Here is a 19,147-nt window from a genome sequence, read left to right on the forward strand (position 1 = left end):
TAGAAACTCTTTGTTTTATTTAAACTTGATGTTGCACCACTGCCAATATCAGAGACTTGAGCTTAGGGATAAAAATTGGTGCTGACAAACAAATTCACTGGAAAGGAAATAATATCAAAATTAAACATATCTCAGCACTGGACTTTTGGCATGCTTCTTAGTACAGCTACTGAGAGGTGGGTATAACAGAAGCAGTTCCCCCAGGGTCTGGCAACAGTGAGGGCACCATCTGGGTTCTGTGGTCTCAGAAAGTGCAAGGGGAAGGGGAGGGAAAACTCAGGAAGGGGGGATGAGAGGGAAATATTATGAAGGGAGATGACTGCCATGGCAAGTCAGAATAAGAGAGGGGAAGAACAAATGTTTTGCTTCCTTTGGGGGCCTAAGAACTCCTGGTATCTCTGTCTTTCAAATGTGAAATTTATTACTTAAATCCCATAAATTACTTTCTTTTCTTCTCCAATTTGCATATGAAAGTAAACAACAAGCAAATGAGCACTAATTAAAGGTTAGCCTTTTAAATCTTATTTAAATCTTTTGACTGAGCTATTCCTAAAATAAGGGTCCACACCTGACCCTCACTGCAGTGAAACTATATGAGCAGGGATTACTCACATGAGTAAGAATCACAAATGTATTTCCTAATATACTTGCACACAAAAAAAAAGGGTCCATTTTTCTGCGTGTTTCATAGATGCAATTTGAAACAATGAAGAAAAGGCTTCAAAAGGGATCTTATTTCTGTTTATCTCAAGTTGGAAAGAAAACAAATTAATAATTTGCAAAGCAACAACAATTCAACCTTGAAATGCCTCTGGTCATCAATTGTTGCAAGAAAGGAAAAACAAAATGCAAAAGGAACATGAGGATTACATTTAAAAACCAAGAAAAGAACAGCTTCTATCCAGAAGAAATGTTTGCTTTATACTCTGCACAGATGCTGTAGAAGCAAAATTCCCAGTATATTAATATAAACTGTCTGAAAAAATTCGACCCGATTCCATAAGACCAGCAAAAACAAAACAAAGGGAAGCATGACGTTTATGGGTTTTTCCTCCAGCACAACCATGCAAGCTGAGCTGTGAAACTGTGATGGAAATATTAGAGCTGTTGTGCCTGAAAAAACGCAGTGATCATTTCATTCTTCCTGTCTTTTAATGCTCCAGGGTTTTGGAGACGAATAGGAGCAATAAGTTCACTTTGCAGAATTAATGCTGTAATTCTTTATCATAAGAGCAGAGCATTACCTCAATCTGATTTTTCTACAAAATGGTTCAAAGTCTATTTTTAATGATGGCCCTAATTTGTTAACACCTTTTAAATTATTAATCCCCTTTATATTCAAGTAGTTATTGCATGTCATAACAATGTATCTATGCAGGGAAATTTAATAGTATTTTCTGCATGTCAAGAAAAGGCTTGTTCTGCAAAATGCTATTAAAACTGATAATGAGCTAAATATTTGCCATAGCAAACACTGAAATTACTATATCAATCAACTTTGGGTTCTCTTATTCAATAAACAAAATTTAACCTATTAACTTTGCCTAATTTTAGGCAGGAAAAAGCTTGTTTTCAGGCATATCTTGCCCTTGACTTCATATCTTTATCATCTGATAACTACATTTTCCTGGCCAATTAAGCCATTGTTTTGAATCAAATGTAGCAATATAAGCCTTTTATTCTGTCTTGAATCCAACTATATCACTGGATCCTGAATACTATTTTCTCCCAGCAAATTTAGACTACAATTTAAAGCTCACATATATCACAGGAAGATGATAAGCTACGTTCCTGAAGACACCTTTCACATTAAAGAAAAAAAAAAAAAAAGGGGATTTATGCAGAAGTCAAAGGGTAAAATAAAACCTTATATTGCAAATCTCTTAATTCTTCAGATCTCCCCAGATCTGTTTAAGCGGCAGGATGCTTGTGTTAATATTTTCAGAAAAAACCTCCAAAAATACAAAAACCTGCACACAAGCATCACTGCTGACAGGCACGCCAAGGAGAGCATCCTCTTTCATGAGCATCTGAAGCATAAATCTGAATGCTGATTGAATATCTAACGCCCCATTCAGTGACAAAAAAAAAAGAGGCAGGTTCCATCTCTGCCGGGCACACACAGGCTGGAATGGTTTATTACATAAGCTGGGAGCTTCGCCTCGGCAGTGTGCGCTACTGGGCGATGCTGCTGCTCATGCATAAGTGGCTGCAGTCACCCGCTCGTCGCTTTTGTCACAGCAAATAGTTGTGTGATCAAGAGGGATCAAAGCGCACCCTCTAGAGGCTAAACACCAGCCCCGGCCCCGCGCACGGCACCCACGCTCCCCTGGCCGCCCCTAACAGCCTTGCCTTGGTGTCCCGATGTAAAATGCTAGAAGCGAAGGAGTGCTCTTTTGTGAGTGCACCCTGCATAGCATTGCTGTCCAGGACTGTAGAGGGGTGGAAATTCATTGAAGAGTGAGATTTTTATTTTTTTATTTTTTTTTAACTCCTGCCTAGAGTAAAAGGGTCATGCCGTGCTCAGGCTGGACTCCATGAAGCTCATCACAACTTCAAGAAACGTAGCGCGTAGAGGAAGCGAAGTGCAGTCAAAAGACACATTCCCCCAGTTTCAAGGAAAAGAGTATTAAATTTGGTAATCAGAGAGTCACACAATGCTTTGGGTTGGAGGGGACCTTTAAAGGTCATCCAGTCCAATGAGCAGGGACTCTCCAATCAAATCAAGTTGCTCAGAGGCCCATCCAACCTGAGCTTGGATGTTTCCAGGGAGGGGGCATCCACTATCTCTCTGGGCAACCTGCCCCAGAGTTTCACCACTTTTATTTTAAAAACCTTCTTATTTATATCCAGTCTAAATCTATTTCCATTTCCATTTCAAACCACTGCCACTCATTACAGCAGGTCCTGCTGAACAGTTTGTCCCCATCTTCCTTAGAGGTACCCTTCAAGTGCTGAAAGGCTGCAATGAGGTCTCCAGGAGCCTTCTCTTTTCTGGGCTGAACAAACCCAGTTCTCTCAGCTCTTCCTCACGAGAAGTGCTCCAGCCCTCTGGTCATGTTTGTGACCATCCTCTGGACTCTCTCCAACAGGTCCATACCTTCCCTGTGCTGAGGACCCCAGAGCTGAAAGCAATAATCTGTGGTCCTTAGTGAAAGACAATTTCTTTGTATAGAATATTTCCAATTAAATGATGGAGAGCCACTGCTGAATGGAAATTAATTGTTCTGTAAATGTCATTTAAGTAAGACAAAGCTACTTGTAAAGGCTCATGCTTGTGGACCTTTTTCTTCAGCTTACAATGAAATTATTGCTTCTTTTCTCATATTTCACATACTGCTAAATCAAGTACCCGTGTGAAAGAGTACCAATTTCATTTAATTGGGGGCAAGAACAGTATTAAGCTATTTTTCCTATATAAATTACTTCAAGAATTCACCTAAAAGCACCAAAATTCCCCTCAGAACAATAGTGTCATGTTAAATCTCTTACACTTTGCTCTCCAACACAGAACTCTGTTCATTAAGAAACAATTTTCTATTAAAGATCTTACTTTTCGTAATGATTAATAAAAAAAGTGATTTCTTAAAATGATACCATGGATTGGTAGCTGCATGTTAAATTCTTTCAGGGTTTCCTCTGGTCATGAAGACAGACCAAATTTTTAGGTAAAAGTTTGCAATTCCACATGTGTATAACTGCATTGTTGTAAACAAGTCTGAGCTTGTGTCAGGATTTTGTGTGTAAATGCAGTTAAATGATAACAGCAATTATCCCCCTAGTGAGCATAATAAAGCCATGAAATTCTGAATTAATTTAAGTTTAAATTGAAAAGAATCTCCCATTTGCAGAGAGATTGCTGTTGAAGGTTCAGAAACACTCTCAGTTTCCTTGTAGTGACATGCAATACATAAAAAATTACCATTAGTGGCTGCAGTTTCAGTTAAAACTGATTTAAGGAAGGTGCTTTGTAGTATCAAGTATTTCTGCTTACAGTGCTGCTCATATGACAGGAAAATGAGGATGAAGAGTGACTTTGCAACAGGGGAGTGTTGCTCACTTCTGTCTCACACTGTGCCAATGCAGAGAAGCACACACTGGAGTTACACCATGCAGAGACGTAGTGTGTTATATGTATTTCCTGCAGTCAGGACGTACGGCGTAGAGCACTCCACCAAAATCAGCCAGTGGAGACAACTTTGGAATAAGGAAAGATCTAGGAAGAGCTAGTATTATTAAAACAAAAAAAAAATTGAATTTCCTGGGGAGTGTGTCTGTGAATAATCCCTTTTAAAATCAAAACTATTATTTAAAATATTAAATAAAATATAAAGTTTCAGCTAACTCCTGCAGCAACCAAACTTATCAGCTGTAGACACGTCAGAATCACAATTAAAACAACACTGATGGAGGAAAACTTTTTTCATCTGTTTCCAGGAAAACCAGGTAAGACATGCTGTAAGAGCACAATCCTGCAGTCTTCTAAGTAATGATTACTTCAAAAGCTCTTAAGCCCTTGCTTTATCCATCGAAACTGAGATTCTCAGGCACATAGGATACCTCCATCTAGTAAAATGAAATGCAACAGACTCCTTAATATCTAGACCACAAAGTTCTGTGTACACAGTGCTCACAAGGTCAGGGGAAAAAAGTTTTCCCCTTAACTGAGACTGTTTGTGTCAGACACGAGCAGGTCCCACACATGCATCCTCAGAGACAAATACTTGAAAATGTTTACAGATAGAAGGGCATTGGAGACTCAATGGTTATGAAAACTTGAACAAGTTTATGGAAATCAATGATGGAGAACATATTTCATTTTAAGTCTGACAATTTTCTTCTTTTTTTCCATTAAGAACACACGTCCCCAAACACAATATAACAACCAAACCAGTGTGTGCCTCTGCAGTGCACAGCGTACATGTAAGCAGGGGAGAGAAACATCCTTTTTCTCCAGAGAAGCTCCATTAATCAATCTGGAGATTTCAGAGCACAGTGAGACAACTGAAATTGGTAGAAGAAAATCAAACACACTGGAGTGAAAGAATGTCTGGAAGATCAGCTCACTGCCTGGCCATAACTATTTCCACAGGATATACTTTCTGTTCCGCTATGATGAAGTAATTTTTCTGAAGCAGAGTCTCCTTGAGCAGAATGTTTGCTGGTTGCAATTTGAGTGGGTTTTATTGATCATTTGATCTAGTTGAAGATTGATGCTTTTTGTACTCTCTTTCCTTAGTTATAACTTCTGCAAAAGACAAACACAGCCTCTGATTTTCTTTTCCATGAATGAATCCTAAGCAAACAAGAGCCTTGCCAGCTTCTAACTTAGGTTGAAGCGTCTCTGTAGGAAACTTTTACTAATGAAGGCAGCTACTGTTAGATCTTAGGATAGAAAAAGGAGCAACATTTAGAAATGAATGTGACTTGAGAAATTGGAGCAAGGGAACTATGGAAGGTAGTTTTAAAATAGATTCCAAAATGAGGAAAAAACCCCAAACTCTTTATTAAGTTGCTATGGAATGGAAAAAAAAAAGAATTAATGAAAAGGGAATAAAAGCATTTGACAAGGGCTCAAAAGGTGAGCTATCTGGCTTGTAAATATTTTGATTTTTCATTGCAGAAGACTGGCAAACAGGACTTGGTATAGCCTTATGAGAATCCAAAGTTGTGAAGGCACACAGTAGTACTGTAATTTTATTTTTTGGGGATATGGATTGAAATAGTGAACTCCAAAACTAGAGAAAAATCAGTCTGGGTTTTGAAGTATCAAAACATCCAATCCAGAATGGATAAAGAGTCTGTTCAGTTCTCCTATTTGTGTTTATTGAAAAAAAATCCTCAATCATAAGTAAGGATCTAAAGTATTTTATTTAAGATCAGTTGCATCTCTAGGAAGAGTTGAAGTATGCGTGCATTAACTTGATAAAATGAATGGAGAAATCTCGCTGCTTTCCTCCTTCAGGAACTTGTGTAAGGAGAAGGGTCCTGAATTATGTAGGAGACTTTGAATAACAAAGCTTCACAGCACTTAGGGAGACCATTTAAGAATACGCAGCAAGCCTTCTCCCTGCACTGGTTTATTTCTTGGGTGTGAAGCCCTGGTTCTTCCTGCCCTTTTGGAGTGGATACCAACCTACTGTGCTCAGCTGAGTGATATGGACTGGTCCTACTGGGCACTATAACTGTAAATAAACAAAAAGGGAAACAGGACCCTTGCATCCACTCTCTACCTCCTTCCACCAGTCATGCTCATCAGGAAGAACTACATTCCATCATATATAATTTATACTTAGACTAAGTAATCCTTATAACCATCCTCTTCAGAAATCACTAGAAAATTTTATTCCAAAGACCAGTATGTGCCAGATAATTCCCATCTCTGATTTTACTGCAAATATGGAAGGAATTAATATGAAGAACAGACACAGAGTTTCAATTACAGACAATTTTATATAAGTGAAAAGTTTCCTATTTTATTCCTTTTTTTCTGCTTAATTTTATCCTTTAGAACAGATGCTTGTGGATGCTGTGGAAAATAAATCGGCAGATTTTTCTAAGAACAGAGAAGACAAACTTCTCTTGGAAATTACAAAAATACTTTGTATCATTGCTGCTGTATAGGGACTGAAGAAGATGACTTCCTAAAGTCCGTTTCATTACTATTTTTCTATGATCCTGTGCTTATTGTCCTGGCTCATTAAATTCCACAGTTTTGGAAAAGACTGGAGATGATGCTGCCAAGGTGATTTGGGCATCTTCAAATTAACCCCACAGGCTTTGGCACGGAGAAACACAAAGATTGCCAACTGCTCTCCACTTTTTCCCTAGCCTGCCTCTGATCCTTCTAACTGGCATCTGGTCAAAGTAAGACTGAACTTGTACACTTCTGTGTTGAAAGGAACCAAAGTCCCAGAGTTTACAGAGACAATGTTAGAACGAGATTATTTTAAATAGCAGATTATACCTATATGGAAACTATATATTGGTTTGGTTGTCCTATCCAAGTATCTCTAAGTAAAGAAAACCTCTGTCTCCATGTCTTATCATATTCAACTCCCATGTCTGAGGCACTTGCATCTTCTCAAGTGGTGAAAATCCCAAATCTCTCCCAAATTACTTCCCATTTCCAGACTTTATTGAGGATAAATCTCTTTTTAATGGTGCTATTAACATATATCAAAAGAAGCCCAGGGAGTATACCCAAAGAACCCGACTGAGAGGTGCTTTACAATACTGGGAAGCAAATTAGATGTGTTAATATGGATGATAATTTAACTAATAAGCTTAAAGTACTACAATACAACTGGGAAGAAACAACAAAGTAGCAGTTTGTGTTTATTTGGCTTCCAATTTCAAAAGATGCAAAACATTTGTTGTTGTGTCAGCCTTACTGACTTCACTCAGCTTTCACTGCTCTTACTTGGATATAGACAAGCTGTTAAATGGTGAGAGCAAGGATCTAAATGCAGAACTTAAATGTGAGATTCTAAAGAATGAAATGTAAGGCCTAGATCTACTGCACAAGGCACTATTGTGGACCTAATTGTAAAATTTAAAATGACGCCTAAAAATCATAGGGAGACCTAATGAAATGAACTTAAAAAGTAGCCTGAATAAATGTAGACTACAAAACTAAAAATAAATACAAATCCAGCAGCTATAAATATGAGATGTATTGTTGCATGCACGTAATGATGTGTGTATCTATACATTTTGTAGGTATAACTGAAGAAGAGAGTTCAAAATGCCCTCAAAAATCTATACACCTGGGTGCAAACCCTCTAGATTTCTTATTCAAATGAGGAAAAAAAACCCACTTTGAAAATAAACTCTTATTGTCACTTCAATACAAAATGGATCCATCGCTGACTTCATCCATTTGCCAATTGTTGACAGCTGTCAATACAAGGATTTGATTTCTTTATCTAAGCATCAAACATTACATTCATATCTTCAGAAAAAGACTGTGAGCTGCAGTTTCACTGCCCCAACTCAATTACTGCATTCTTGAACTGCAATGTATTCATTTGTGGGCAGTGGGGCAGCCAGTGGGAGGGTATTGATTGGAGTATAATGTCATGTGTAGCAGCGAGAGTAAGATGAAAAGTGTTTTCTGCTTAATGGGTTGGTATTAAGTAGGTGGGAATAGCTTCTAATTAGCCAACAATTGCTGTGTTTCTCAGTTTCCCTCCCTTCCCTCCTCCTGTCGGTCACCAGCTGCCAATCTCTCTCTCCTTTTCCTTTTTTGTGTGGAGTTCATTGCTCACTGCAGTGAAAGCCTTTGTTTAAAAAAGAGGGCTCCCAGGGTCTCATCTGCCAGGGTACAGCTTGCTGCCTGCGATGAGTAGCAACTGTCAGTTTATTTTATCTCAACCTTTTCATCATCCTGCTGAAACTGGTCGAGTGAAACCACCTGAGAGACCTGAGGATTCAGTACCTACAAGTCATTAGCCAGGACTGCTCAGTCTCTCCCCACACAGCAAGTCAACTGAACACTGCTTAAAATATAGTCCACTTTAACCCCATATTTTCCTACGATGTATTAGGACTCCTCCTGCATCTTCCACATTTTAGTTGCGTGATCATTCGTTAAATATACTACAACTATGATTAGTGAGTAACATATTTTTCAGCATTGCCCAGAAAAAATATTCTTTAGAAATACAAAATATAACATACTAAAGTCCAGTTATTAGAACAGCCTCAGTCAGAACCTCCTTCTTATTTAGGTTATGTTCTCCAGCATAAATATCATACTCAGCAACTCCCCCAATTATTTGAACCTCTGTTTGTCTTGAAGTTTTTGATAATGCAGTTCAAAGGGCCAAAATCTACTTGTAGTTACAGTTGCGCCATCCTCCTCAAAACAGTAAGATTTTATGGGCATAAAAAAGGAGTATTTGGTCCACAGTTTTTAACAGATATGCAACATTCTCCTCTCTTGGCCATAGAATTTCCCTCTCTGTAGGAACATACATATATGTCCACGTACTCCAATGAGTACATGAGTTAAACATGAAAATGTTCCATAAACTCTACCCTTAAATATGGTTCAGGCAATCCACACACCTGACCTAGATATGAGTCTAGCAATTCCCAATTATTTACGTCGGTATTTAAAATGCACATCCATCTTCCAAATGGCAAATGGATTGCAGTACAATCATTAAAAACTTATCAAAGTATGTGAGAGAAAGAAATATTTTATTTTGAACTAAACCAAAATTTAATGTATCTAAATCAAATTCTGTGTCATTAGCCTGAGCTATCTGTTTTTGGTAACCACAGTTAACTTGTTGCAGTCATTACTGACACTTTTAATACAGCAACTGAAGTATTATCTTTCCTTGTATGAACAATGAGCCTTTTCAAGATCTATAAGAGATGACAAGAACAGAAATCCAGTTATCCTTCAATATACAGTTGATTTCTTAATGCTTGAAATCGTCAATGCTTCATCTCAATTCTCTTCTTACTGCAGCATAAGTGTGTGTGTACTTGTATGAATATCAACAAAATGAAATTTAATTTGATTGAATACTATTCTCAGAACTGAGCTAAAGGCACCAGTGAGAACAAGCTCACTCTTGGAGAATTTCACATTTCAAGGCACTGTTTGGCAGATTGAAAGGTTCTGGAGTCACAGAACTTGGCTCTATGAAACCCTGAAGTGACATTTTCCAGCAGGAGCCTGAAGTGTGAGGTAAACAGAGGGCTGCAAGTGCTGCACCCAGGATAAGAAGTCAGTGGATAATGTGCAGCACACATCCCTCTCCCCTCCTGGTTCCTAAAATAGGTTTTCCTTGACACCTGGGTACAGTCTGAAGTTCCTATTTGTCAAATTCCTTGTGTGCCCAACATGAGCTGAACAAGATTACTCTAGAGCACAGGCATCCTCCATTTTTCAGCTTCATTTTTCTATCAGCAATGAGGGAAATGCACGGTGCTAGCAGATGCCCAGCTGGGATGCAGAGACCCAGTTGCACAGCTCCACGTCTCTGTTCATGTGACCTATAAATACCAGACAGTGAAACCCACCTTGACAAGAAAGACAGGGCTTGAGTATTGGCTTTCATAGACATTGGCATTAGCAGATGAATAAACATAAGGTTTATTTATTGAGGGGTGTTGGGCACTTGCAGTTCCCATTTCAAAAACTGCTGTGGAAGATGAATTCCCCACAGGAGCTGACACCAGCTACATTATGTTTGACTAATATCCACAGCAGCTCAAAATTAAAAATATGCCAGAAACTTAAGAAAAAGGAACAATATTAAACCACTGTAGCAAACATGGAAAAAATACGAAAAAAAACTTTGAACAAGAACCATTTCAAATCACCCTCTCCATATCAATTACTCTATTGAATACTTATTAATGTCAATATTGTAGGATAGTAGCTCCATGCTCAAAATTATATAGTGTGACACACCATGAAACACACGGAATAATTACTTGGCTCTATGGCAACACCTGTATGAGGCCTTCCATGGGAATATTGTGTATTGTAGATAACAATGAATGCTTAACTGAGTGAGTAGGAACAAGTGGATGAGCCTGGAGGCATGGTCATCTACTTAAGCATGCGTTTGGATCTTCAAGCTAATTAATCACCCAGTTGTGTACTTAAACTTCATCAATCCATTCCCACAGGTGATTAAGATCTATTTAAAGGCCATTTTGATACTTCACAATTTTCTATTAACCAGCTTGTCAAGATACTCAATAGAAAGTGTGATTCTTTCCACTCCATTCTCTGATATCAATGTAATAAAAACACTGAGCATGAAGAACACTGTGGAAACAGTAGGAAAACACTGAAAAAACTCTCAAAACCGTCCTATTGATTCTAATACAAGCACAAAATATATACCTAAGAAGATGTAAGTTGAGATGCCAGCTACTGGGTACAGAGGTAACTGACTTACACTCCTTAAACATTGGCATAAACATACACAAAATTGGAATTAGTACTGAAGGTTTAAGGTCAAAAAAGGAGAAAGAATAATTTTCAGTATAAAGGTGAAGAACAGGAAAGGAAACACAAGAGAACAGACAAGGAATTAAGAGAAACAAAAAAATAATGTTTCAAAAACAATTAAAAAAAATCACAAAATATCTCTGGTGATTACAGAAAAGAATAAAGAGATGTGGATTTTTAGGTGAAAGAAACATGGTTTCACAAATACATAAATTTGTGGAAGTACTTTTCACTTTTCAAAATGGATTGGCTTATTCTAAATGTAAATCATTTAAATGTTGACTATCTTCAGACCACAGAGTCTTAATAAAAACAGCAATTTGTTACTTATAATAGGAACATAAAAGAATGTACCTAGGCAGGGAAAAGGATCTCAGAGAAAACCTCTCAAGGATGCAGAAAAAAAAAAAAGCTGGCTTGGGAAACCCAGGAGAAGGAAGCTGTTTGATACACTGCCTGTGACTCCTGAGATGACCTAAGGGCTCTGCTACAGAACATATGCACTGAACACAGTTTCTTTGTCTTGGCTTTGATTTTCTGTGTCCAAAGGTTGTTGGGAGCTTTGGGTAAGGAAGGGTTTGCAGCAGAGAGCTGTTTTCATGTTGGCCTGAGGTCTAGACTGGTTGGCATGTTTGCAGACAGCACCAATAAAAGATTCTTTACGAAGTCTAATGACAGCAACCATCTCAATATTAAACAAACCCACAAAAATCTTATCTTTGGCTCTTTATGAGGATCCATTCTCCTTTCTGAGCATAAAGTCACTAGATACACCTCTGCTCGTGTATGCAGCAAAGGAAAGGACGGGCACATAGAGAAGCCCTAAGGCCACTTCAGAAGTTTTGCTACTGGCTGTTGCTACTTTGGCCCTGCCACCATCAGGGCACTGCCACAGCACAACTCCTGCCAGCTTTTTCATTTTGTGACTCTTCATCAATGCTGCAGTCAAACAAAGAACTTCTAGGTGCCTCAAATCAAAGACTTCTCCAGAAGTGGCCTAACAAGGCTGGGCAAGAGATTCAATTTCTTTTGCACCATTCTATAAAATCAAGCAGCACTGAACTTCTACCCTGAGAATTTTTGCCTTTTAAACTGGAAAGCAACTCCACTTATGTAAAAGTACTGACAGTGCAGTGCACAAAACTATGCTAGTTCAGTGCATAAAGCTACACTAAGGGGTCTGACAATAGACTGCAGTTTGAACATCACTTCCAACTTTTTTTTTTTCCCACAAGAAAGAACAATTCACCTTATTTAGGAAACCATTTTCTGCTGATCTACGGAGCTTGTATGAGAAAACACAGCTGGATACCAACAATATTTAGCACAGGATGTGTCTAAAGGAAACATGTGGCAAGATCTGGATGGTTCCAAATGAAACATCAGATGGCAAAAAACCTAGATGAGATCCAAATTCTCCTCTGGGTAAAATGTATTTATATAACTATTGATGACAAGAACACTCATAATCACAGTCAGGGTGATAGTGATTTTTTCTAACCTATAACACCACTTAGTCACAAAAAACCTGCCAGCTCTCAGCAAAGACTATGAAGAAACTTCTAACACATTAATCCACGGTCAAACATGGAAATGTTCCATGAACCTTCCTCTTAAATATGGTACAGGCACTCCACAGACCTGACCTAGATCTGATCCTGTCTAGCAATTCCCAATTATTTACGTTGGTAAATCACTGTAAAACCCCCTGGATATTGCATTTGTACAAAGCATGAGAACACTGAATATCAGCACTCTCCTCTTTTCAGACAAACTTCAGCCATCAACAGAAAATAGAACAAGCTACTGCACTTCTGGCAAAACTGACAGAGCTGTTTATACTGTGTTCTTGGGCTCTTCACTGAGAATCTGTTGCATCCAGCCACTGACCACAATGCACTTGAAAACCTCCCTGCCACCAGCCACTGACCACAATGCACTTGAAAACCTCCCTGCCACCCTCAGCTATTCTCTTCACACTTGATTCTTTCTCTAGTCCAAGCAGTAATTAGTCTCACTTGCTAAAAAATATTAGTGTATCTCTAAGCACACTTAACACATACTTAAAAAACAAATCCCAACTTTATAATGCAAATAAATATAACTTATAATATAATATAATAAAATAACAAATATGAACCACATAAGCTGATTTTCAGGAACACACCTGTTCCAAGACATAAACATCCATACAGAAGCATGGTCTATTCCAACACTTAGTTAAGACTGCATTAAGACTTAGTTAAGAATATTTTAAGAGTGTATCTAGCATTCATATAAAAAATTACTGATATTTTTAAAAGCTAAAGATGAGACAAGATAAAATTTAGAAAGTGATGTGTGCTAGGTGATGTGAATAAAGAAGAGGCAGCACAAGTTTACCAGATTTTAAAGAAAAAAAGAGAGAATCACCTATCAACTTTTAATTTTCCTAATAATTTTCCTAAATGCATATATTTAAATTTTTTTAGCCAGTAAAAAATTTTTTTCCTGTATTTTTCCAGAAGGGAGAAAATGTTTCTGTTTGAGAAACCCCATAAAAAGGTACAGAAGCCATCCTGTGAATTTCAGTAGGGGACTGAAGCATTTGAACTACTACTTCTCTGGCACAGGGACAGCCTTGGAGTATGTATTTGGTCACACACCTCCTTTATATAATTTAAATTCATAGTTCTTATTTATCAGTGTGAGCAATAATGTCTTTAATTATATACACACTATATATGATGAACAACAGTGTGCATAATTCCCTTACTTCATGTTCAGTTGCATTTTCTGAGAAATCCCAAAATCTGTCTCTAAAATCCTTTCCGTTTCTCCCTATCTCCAGATAGGGACTGCTGAGAGGGAGGAGGCAACATTAGAATTTTCCTGGAATTAGTGTACTTTAGACAAAAGAGACAGTAAAAAAAAAAAAAAAAAAGCAGTTTATCACATTATGAAGCAGTCTGTTCTGCTGTTGGACACGATTATCAAAATGGCCCATAAATTACACAGCTCTGATAAGTTACAGTAGAAAAATGTTAACTGAATTTGTTCAGCATAATCCTTGATCTCACATCTCACTTCTGACTCTCCCATCCTTTCTGGACAATCCTTTTATTAATGAATGACAAAGGTACACACACATTCAATCTAAAATGCACCTGGTCAGATTACTGTTTTCCAAAACATTAGAAATTTTGTGTTGGCTCCATCTTTTACAGAAAAATGACTAAAAAACATCTTAAAGAGCATTCAAAAATGTGAATCAGTAGAATGAAAATGTAATTTTTCATGTAACACAAAAGGACACAGCCACTCTATGGAATGTACCATTCCTTACATCCATGAAAAGAGGCTGGAGAAAGAATTTTGAGGGACTACATATTTGGGAGCAAGAACAAAAGCTCATTGGATTGTATTTTCCAAGCTATAGGCTTAGCTGGTGCATGTATTTTAAATTACATTGAAGGCTGCTCAGGTGTGGAATACTAGAAATAGTCCTGATCATGCTGAAGTTGATGGTACCAGATAATTCCATTGATCATAAGACTTCAGAATTGATGACAACATGCAGTATTTAAAGCCATCATAAAAACAGCAAAAAAACAAAAACAAAAACCAAACAAACAAAACAAAACAACTCCAACAAAGACAAGAAAGCTATGGTAAAATGTGCCAATTTTACCAAGTTCTCCAAAGTCAAGGAACGTAAATCTAAATAGTTGTGAAAAGCACATACTATTTTCTCAAGAAAACAACTGAAGACTTTGTAGGATGGGGAAAACAATGCATTTCAAGTCTACTCTCAGAAGTGTTCAGATGATTTCAAGCATTCAAGGGCTCTTGCTGAGGCACAGCCCTGCCAGATGCAAAAACCTGGACTGAGAGTTGCCAGACTCACAGAAAACAATTTCTGGTCAGAATTTCATGTAATCAACATGCAAAATCTGATTCAAAAATTTCCTGCCTTCAGCACCTTTAATTATTCTTCTTTCCTCTAGAAGGCAGCAAGTCAGGTGATTATTTATTGAAAGACCTGTGAAATGTTTTCTCATCAGACAATGTTAGGCTGTAGGCTCCTTTTTAGGATTTTATGCGGAGTCACAATCCTTTTTGCCTGCTGATTCTGCTGATAATATTTTTTATCCATTTTACTAAACATAAAAAGAACAATAAAACCATATTTGTTGTTGCAGTGGCATGTCACAATGACATAAATAACTCTCCTGTAAGTGAAGTCAGGTGACTGAGTCAAAGACAGCAGATAGAAACACATTCTCCTTCGCATTTTTAAACATTGTCTTCTGAAAATCCCATCCCTTTTGTCCATGACAACTCTGGTCAAAACATCAGTTTTATTAATAAATGTTGAGGTAAATCGAGTAATTAATGGTTCTTCCTCCTTGTTATTGAAATGATTGATTTAGAAAATAAGTCTTGGTTGAAAGACATAAGGTAATATGGCAGTACTTGAACTTAAATGTAATTATTTCCCCACTAACTTAAGTATTTCTTTTGCCTACGAATACAGAAACTATTCTTTTTGACACAGAAAAATTTTTCAGTCAGAAGAGACAGAAATAAAAACTTACTGCCTTTCTTCTCCCTTTCATAAAATTTCCCTGCGGATTAAGAACTACCATTGTATCTTGTCTTTCTCTGTTCTATCCTCAAAAAGACTGAGAAAAATCTAGTAGATTATCAACACTGAGCTGTTTGAAAGAGGTAGAAATACTGCTCTATTATCACAGCAGGAATTTCCTAAGTGATGAGTTCATCATAGGATGCACAGACATTCTCCTGGAAGGTAGAATAAAGGCTGTACCTGAAAGTCAAAGCCAGCAAATCCTAATCTTGAATTGGTGCCAGGTCATGTTTTGCCAGACAAAGATATTAAAAATGTAATGCCAGTACTAACGAGAGATTTGGCACACGAAACATGAGAAATGTTACAGATTGTGCTGACAGTGTGACACTATGTTTTCCTGGATGTAATCTGGGTATCATGAGAGTAAACTTGGAGCACTAATGAGAAGAATGATATTGAACTGGAAGAGCTGCTAAATATGCAGTAGCCACAGGGTTCCTGGAGTGAACTGGAACTGAAATGAAAACTGCAATACTGAAAGTAACAGAGGGTAAACTAGGCAGAAATACAGAAGGAAGAGAATCTCAGCAGGCAAAACTTGTTTGCGGTACCACACTTGCCAGGACATTAAAGGGCTTTTCCAATCATACTCTGTTTATCCCTGAAGTACTGTTAAAGAGGAGCAGGATTCTTGAGCTTAAAGGGGCACATATAATTTCAGCATATAAATGAGTTTTGCAATTGACTGGGAAAAGCCATGTACAAAAGTTGAACAGAAAACCCCTTTAGGTGCAAGAACTAAAATTCCTACTGGAGATACAAAGTTCATTCTATGACTTTGAGGTTCCTGTGGGGTTTTTTTTGCTGTTGCCATTGTTGATTTTTGTTTGTCTCCTATTTTTATCAGCAACAGTTAGTGATCCTTATACGAAATGTATATAAAATTCTTTTATGAATTATTTTTCTGACCATCTCTGTTGGAATTCTTGGGATTTGCACTACAGGTTTAGACAGGAGACATACACCCAAATAACTCTGACAGTCAACAAAAGCTGTCAGGGTGTTAGATGTTCACTTATTGAGACACAAATCACAAATATAGATATGTACGGCCATTGAAGAAGTGTTACCATCACTAGAACTTAAAACAGAATGCTATCTAATTTATCTCTTCAGCCTCCAAATGAATGCCCTTGTTCCATAATTCTCAGTAGCTCCCAGTGTTGCCTCTGGCATCCTGGCTCCTGTTAAACTGCTAATATCTCCAATTACCACTTATTTTATATACAAAATTCAACGCTGAAGTTATACTTAATTTTCCACTTCTGTGAGAGGGTGAGATACACAAGAAAGCAGCAGCCGGCAGTTCCTTGTCTTTAGAGGTAGGATAAATGAGGGAATAACAAAGTAACACCAAAGCTCCATATTGTGACTGCCCCAGTTGTCATTTATTTCCACTGCAGTCCAGATTAACACTCTTCACAGGAATGCAGAGCAGGAAGTTTTAAGGTAGAGTAGACATATACCTCCCCCTTCCTCAGTACAATACAGTTTACTACTACTAGTACTTGGAGATAATGCATAATTCAGTTTGTCTTGTATTAATGTATTGTACATGGGAAAAAGAGCAAAGAAAATTTAACCCATGAAGAAAGAGGGCTACTCCACACAAAGTCCTCCTCCGCCCTTTCTGAGCTAAGGAAACATAGTAAAGTAAGCAGACTTGCTATTATTTTTTCCCTTTCTCTCTAATGTCAAGTACAAGGACACCAAAAATAAAGCAGCATGTTTTTTTTGGATTCAGAACTATGTCAAGCAGAAATTACTTCTCACTTTTAGTAACAGGGATCTTATTTTTCGATGCACTTGAAAAGTGTATTGCAAATGGGGATTATTATTATTATCTTTAAAGATTAAAACAATTCTATTTTGACTAAAACATGTAACTGTGGTGTTCTGGCAAACAGCACTGAAAAAATGTAAGTTACCATCCAGAGCAACTACTACTATCCATTTCTCCCAGTTATATTGTATTTTAACTTGTTTAATCCAGCCTCTAAAACAAGCGCACAAAGAAGCAAAGCCCAACCTCTGTTTCTTACAAGGATTAAGCCCAGGAAATAATTTAATAAAACTCTACAAGAAAAATGACTTAAGTGTTGAGGACAATGCAGCACTAATGTGTTTCATAAGCACTGCCTTACCGGCTGGAAGAGGGTCAGCGCACATGTCACTTCTGTTTTGCTTCCATGCCAGCAGGCACTGCAGGCTGAGGGGATCGGCTGCTGCTGCTACGTGGCTGTTGAACGGCACCATCAGCTGATGAGCCCTGGCGATGCCACAGTAACTCTCTGTTTCAGCCACCAAGGGCAAATTGTTCAAAGCTTTCGCTGCCTCAGAGGCCTGACTGAAATATTCCAGAGCTTTGTTATAGTTCCCCTAGTAAAGAAGAGAGAAAACAAGAAAATAATGTTAAAAGCTACTTGTACTCACCTGTATTTTATTTTGACATCAGAGCCTGCTCCTCTGCCACCTCAGAGATGTGGCAGGCCATGGAGTGACTCATGGCAGGGCATTAAGGAAATCACTCTCCCTTGCTGTTTTCTAACCTCTAAAATCCAGGCAACACTGCTTATATATTTGAATTTAATAGTTTTTTGGTTATTTCTGTAGCATTTTGAGCATACAAATCCAAGTATATCAATGCTAAGTATTAATACAGACTGCAGCCCGGCTGTTTAGAAACTATTGTTTTCCTGCATTCAATAAATCTGTGGGAGAAAAGGTCCTAATTTATGGTAATATTAAATCTTAAAAAATAAATCCTAAAAATGGAAAAAAAGAGGAAGTGATATACTTAAAGCACAGAAAAGAACAGAAATTTCAACTTACTCATTTATGGGGGAAGAAATGGGTATACAAACCCCAGGGATATTCCTAATCTCAAAAGAGAAAAAGTAGGAGAAATGTAGCCCAACTGTTGCTGAATTGAAAATCTAATGATTTATCTCTCTATCCTTCCATTGACATGGAATTCTGCTGCTCTGATGGCAGAAACTTCCTGACTGAAAACATTTTCAGAGCTGTTTTATCCTTTCACTCTCACCTTGATTTAATAAGATTGAAATTCTCTTCTGTATGAAGACTGGGAGGTGAAACTCCAACTGGTACCTGTTTCACTTGACAACATTTTTTGGGATGAAAACTCCTACAACTGCTAAAATGTGCTTATAATTAAAAAAGGAAAAAAGAGTAATAGCAATTTTGGTAGTCTTTCAGCTATGCTTAATACAGCAGAAGAGCAGAATTAGGCCTATGAGGACAAGGCAATGAATAAAGAATGATAAGCTGTACTATAATAAAAAAGCAGAAACACCTACTTAGTGTACTCATGAGAACTATAGCAGGTTAAGTGATGCAATTAGTGAGAGGAATGTAGCAAATCAGACTAAGAAACTCAAAAAGTGAAATGAGAAATGACAGAGTTATCATGCAAACTTCAGCGTATACATATTAAATAAGCAACCTGCTTATTGAACTGGGGGAAATGAGACCTACTACTCTTGCATAACACAAACCCAGGCATGTAA

The 19,147-nt window shown here is 37.6% G+C and overlaps 1 protein-coding gene across 5 annotated transcripts in view; it reads right to left on the reverse strand.

Annotated features, from left to right (window-relative positions):
• TTC29 (tetratricopeptide repeat domain 29) overlaps positions 1-19,147 on the reverse strand; it is a 226,277-nt gene that overhangs the window by 24,591 nt on the left and 182,539 nt on the right. For all 5 annotated transcript variants that reach the window (XM_038136455.1, XM_038136456.1, XM_038136454.1 and 2 more), the window contains one exon: positions 17,762-17,996. In XM_038136455.1, the coding sequence (XP_037992383.1) occupies positions 17,762-17,996 (235 nt within the window). The remainder of the gene's footprint in view (positions 1-17,761; positions 17,997-19,147) is intronic.

This window comes from Motacilla alba, chromosome 4 (genome assembly GCF_015832195.1).
Source record: "Motacilla alba alba isolate MOTALB_02 chromosome 4, Motacilla_alba_V1.0_pri, whole genome shotgun sequence".
NCBI classification, from domain to species: Eukaryota; Metazoa; Chordata; class Aves; order Passeriformes; family Motacillidae; genus Motacilla; species Motacilla alba.